Raw genomic sequence first — 4,329 nt, 5'->3', positions numbered from 1 at the left:
AACTAGGTCTTACATTTTAAATTAAAGAAGTAAAACTGTCATTTTTAACTTTAAAACGTAACAAAATAAAAGTAATAGTAGCTATTTAAAAAATAATTGATAAAATTACAAATACTCAAAAAACTTAAGTACTGTAACAAAGTAAATGTACTTTAAGCCTCTGCTCCCCACGTTTATAACAAGGCTTTTTTATATACATATTCCCTTTTTCTTTTTTGTGTTAACTTGCTTGTTTGTTTTTGGCTTTTCTTATTTGTTCAAATATATCCTGTTGTTTTTTTTATTGTTTGAATTTGCATACTGCTCCTTTATGTTCTAAGTTTAGACTTCAAGACTGCTGCTGATATAAATTTTTAATTTATTTACAAAGTGTTGTATACTGCCATGTTTGTTTTATTAATAAAGTTCAAAAACGATCTTCAGGAAAAAACAAAAGTCAGCCATGGCAGCGATCTTGAATTGAATTTCTCCAAAGGTTAAAGTGCCTGTGACATCAAATTTTTGTAATTAATGTGAATGCGTTTTTGGAAAGACAGCAATAATAACATGTTGCAAAATAAAATTCACGTCTCTGAGCTGAACAGCTGTTGAGCTATTTGCATGTGATGAAACAGGAAGTGATGTCATAGGGGAATGTCTGCATGCAAACAGAGCAATGCTACAAGAACTGGAGAAGAATCTGATGTTTCTTTAGATTATTTTGAGTCACTATCAGAGTTGAAGAAGAGTTTAAATAATTTTGTTTTAATAAACGAAGACCAGAGAGTTTCTTTTCTTAAAAAGTTCCCCTTTGATGTCACTTCCAGTTTCGCATTGACTGAGCCAAATTCAAGAGAAAATGTGCCAGTTATGGGACAAAATGGTTAAAATCATGTGTATTATGCTAATTTTCTTTGACTTTTTGTATTTGAAGGATAAGCATGTCACAGGCACTTTAATGAGTTGTAGTTGTACTTCCTGGGAGTTTCGTTAAAATCCATCTTACGGTTCATGAGAAATTACGCTAACAGACAGTGCTAACTCCAGCAGATTAAACGACAAAGTTTAAAAGTTAAATCTCACACAATGAGTAACACCTGATGGATTTACAGCCACTAACCAGGACAAACTTTTGCCTCAATAGCTATAAAAAGTTCTTGACATATTTTGTGCTTTTAGGGGCAGTTGTCTGTGGCGGCCATCTTGGATCAGGTTGACTCAGTTCCTGATGAACATTCTGTAAGTTTTATCACACTGGATATAAAACAGTTGTTTCATTGCATCTTCTTTTTAGGGTTAGGTTTAACTGACAAACAGATAGATTGCTTCACTATTTCCCTACCAGTTGTAATCTCAGTGTGTGTGTGTGTGTTCTTTGTGTTGTGCAGTGAGTGATGGCAGTGACAGTATAGACGGCATGCGCTGTGAAATGTCACCATGACGATCGATGTTGTTTAACGAGGCTGGAGGCTGATCTGGACCTCATGCTAACATAAAGCTCTGCTCTCCTTCCTTCCCCTCTTCTCTTTCCTAATCCCCCCCTTCCACTTCTCGAGAGCGCCTCGAGGGTCCCTGAGGGGACGGAGACGAGGCCTTTTACCTGTCAGGAGGCTTTTGTGTCTGACAGGACACACACACAAACACACACACACATACTGAAATCAGCTTGGAAGACCGAGGAACATTTTTTTTCCTTTTAATTTGTGAAGGTTCATTTTGAAGAATCAAAACAAAGACACAAAGGTTCAGAATAATCAGAACTACTTTATGATTTCAAAGTGCTGAACAGAAAATCCAGTGAACCAAAGAGAAAGGAAAAAAATAATAAAAAAAAAAAAAAAAAATAAAATATATATTTATATATATCTCGAACAGGAAACTCAAACCAAAAAAAGTACATTTGAAAAAAAAAACACGTTTTTTGTCTTTTTTGTTTCTCTTCAAAAAAAAAAAAAAAAACAATGCACAAGTCGTACCACAATATTTGAAAAAGCTAAAAACACTTCAAAATATTAGTTTTATATTTATATATTTATATTATATTTATAAAATTTGCTTCTTTTTTTGTTTGTTTTTATTTGAAAACTGCTGCTGTGAGGGTGGGAGTGGGCGGAGCCCCCGTAGACACAAACGCAGGTCGAGTCGATCTGAGACGCCATGCCGTGCGTATGGTCCCGACCTCTCTGAGAGGTGGGAGGGAACTCTCAGGGTAGAAATGCAAAGAATTTAAAAAATAAAATAAAATAAAAAGGTCACAAAAAGGTGGAATGTTTGGCCCTCGTGGATGTGCAGCTGTCTGTCGAGCACCCTCCCTCCGGCCCCCGAGCAGGGAGGGTGTGTGTCGGTGCTTCTGGCTTGGAAAGGGCTTCAAAAGTCTAACTTCTGCCCACGTTCGTGCCTCCAGTCGGACTCCGACTTATGATTTCTAAGCAAAAATAAAAACGACGAGAACAGAGTGAGTTCCTGTCGGGGTGACTCAGTCATTGATTGTTAGAGCACCGGTTCTCCTCGGCTGCAGAAAGCCACAAGTCTTTGCATTGAAATAATTTAGAGTTTCAAATTAGACCGCTCCTCCTCCTCAGTCTCGTCCTTTCGCTCCTTGTTGTTCTTGTTGTTGTTGGACAGCACTTAAGAAATTGCACTTGTGATTAAGAGCTCCACCTCTACGTTTTATGAAACATCTCTACTCTTACATCGCTTGACCTTTGACATTTCACCGCCGTTCTCTTTTTCATCAGCGGGAGGTAACTCGTGTCTCACTGTGACGTAAACAACAACCGAAAAAGATCTGTCTCACTGAAACTTTTATAAAAAAAAAAGAATAATAAAATGACAGAATGAGCAAGGCCAAAACACAGATAAACAGTACTCATTAACTTCTTTTTTTGTTGTTGTTGTTTTTGTCTTTTTTTTTTCTTTTTTTTTTTTGCAAAACGAGCTGCCACCTAAACAGAGGGAGAGACATTTTTCTGGTGTCCATCTCAGCCTCATTATGCTGCCCCTCCCGCCCACAACAGGAAAATCTCCAGAATCAAATAAAAGGTGGTAAAAGTGTCTTTTATACAGGTGAAAATAATTTTGTCAGCCGTCTGAGTTGAAGGCTTTATCGTTTGCTTGTCCCGCCGAGCGAGGAGCTGTTTCAGTTTTCAGCTCTCTCTCTCTCGGCCGTCACCAGCCTCTCCTCCAGGTGTGGGTGCGTGTTCCTCGGGGGAGGGGATGATTCTTGTTTTTTGTTTTGTTTTCCTCAGCGTGTCCGGCCCAGGTGCTCAGTACGGCACAGTGTCCAGGAATCTGTCGATCGACGGCGGAGGCGGGACCAGGTCCTCCAGCTTCAGGTAGAAGATGCGCTGAAGGCCCTGGGTCCTCTGAGAACGTAGCTCGGCCCTCAGGCCCAGGACGTGACTCAGGGGAGGGGCGGCCTTGCACGAGGACGACGACGAACCGGAGCCCAGGTGGTCCCGGAGACAACAGAGGACTTTGTTCTGCAGCTCCTCGACCCGCTTTGCGTCCTTCAGACCGGGGATTTTATCTGCAGGAGGAAAAAGGCAGAGATGTTAGCTGAGTAATTCATTAAAGGGATCCATGATTAGTTGGACTTTATTTGATAAACATTTATTTTAACTGTAAAATAAAGACTGCAAAAATACTGTAGGTTGTTTAGTTTCTATTTTTTTAATTAAAATTTTAAAAATATATTTGAACATGGACAGAGGCATTTTATTTACACACAAAGCATTCTGGGTAAATGATGACGTGGATAGGTCCTCGGTGCGAGGCTGCTAGCGAGCTATATCCACCCTGAAGGTTAATATTGGACAATATCTGGTGATCGACTCTTAAATGAAACCAGAGAGCGTTGACAGAGAGGAGAACTACGGAGCCTGCGAGTGGACACGGGGGATTTTTTTCTTTTGCGTTCTCACGCAATATTGTTTTGCGTTCCCACGCGAAACTTTTACGTTACCTCGCAATACCTTTGCGTTACCTCGCAATACTTTTGCGTTACCTTGCAATATTGTTTTGCGTTCCCACGCAAAAGTTTGATTTGAAAATGAACTGAATTAAGTCAGACTTTTATTTTGAAATATCCGGTTACCAAAACAGGACGTGTCGCCACAAGTTTGTGAAATTGACATTGATGTTGCGTGGCTGCACTGTGTTAAAATATCAGCATATGACACACTTCCATGCATGGCTGTGTGATATATTCATTCTGAAGCTGAATTAAAGCAGTAGGCTAACTTGCTAATGGTAAACATGTGAGTTTGTTAATAAAACGGCAGGCACAACAGTTTTTAACGACATTTGCGAGGGAACGCAAAAGGTATATTGCGAGGTAACGCAATACTT

The 4,329-nt window shown here is 39.6% G+C and overlaps 1 protein-coding gene across 1 annotated transcript; it reads right to left on the bottom strand.

The window, feature by feature from the left end:
- Positions 1-2,876: 2,876 nt before the first annotated feature.
- LOC106510882 (nuclear receptor subfamily 4 group A member 2) lies at positions 2,877-3,508 on the bottom strand (the record flags this gene model as incomplete). The annotated part of the gene is given in 1 exon segment (XM_013999614.1): positions 2,877-3,508. A coding segment is annotated over 1 exon segment (263 nt), but the record flags the coding sequence as incomplete, so codon positions are not given.
- Between the last annotated feature and the right edge of the window lie 821 nt (positions 3,509-4,329).

Source organism: Austrofundulus limnaeus, unplaced genomic scaffold (assembly GCF_001266775.1).
Source record: "Austrofundulus limnaeus strain Quisiro unplaced genomic scaffold, Austrofundulus_limnaeus-1.0 Scaffold2371, whole genome shotgun sequence".
NCBI lineage: Eukaryota > Metazoa > Chordata > Actinopteri > Cyprinodontiformes > Rivulidae > Austrofundulus > Austrofundulus limnaeus.
The sequence above is the reverse complement of the archived record's forward strand: the minus strand, read 5'-3'. Positions and strand labels throughout refer to the sequence as shown.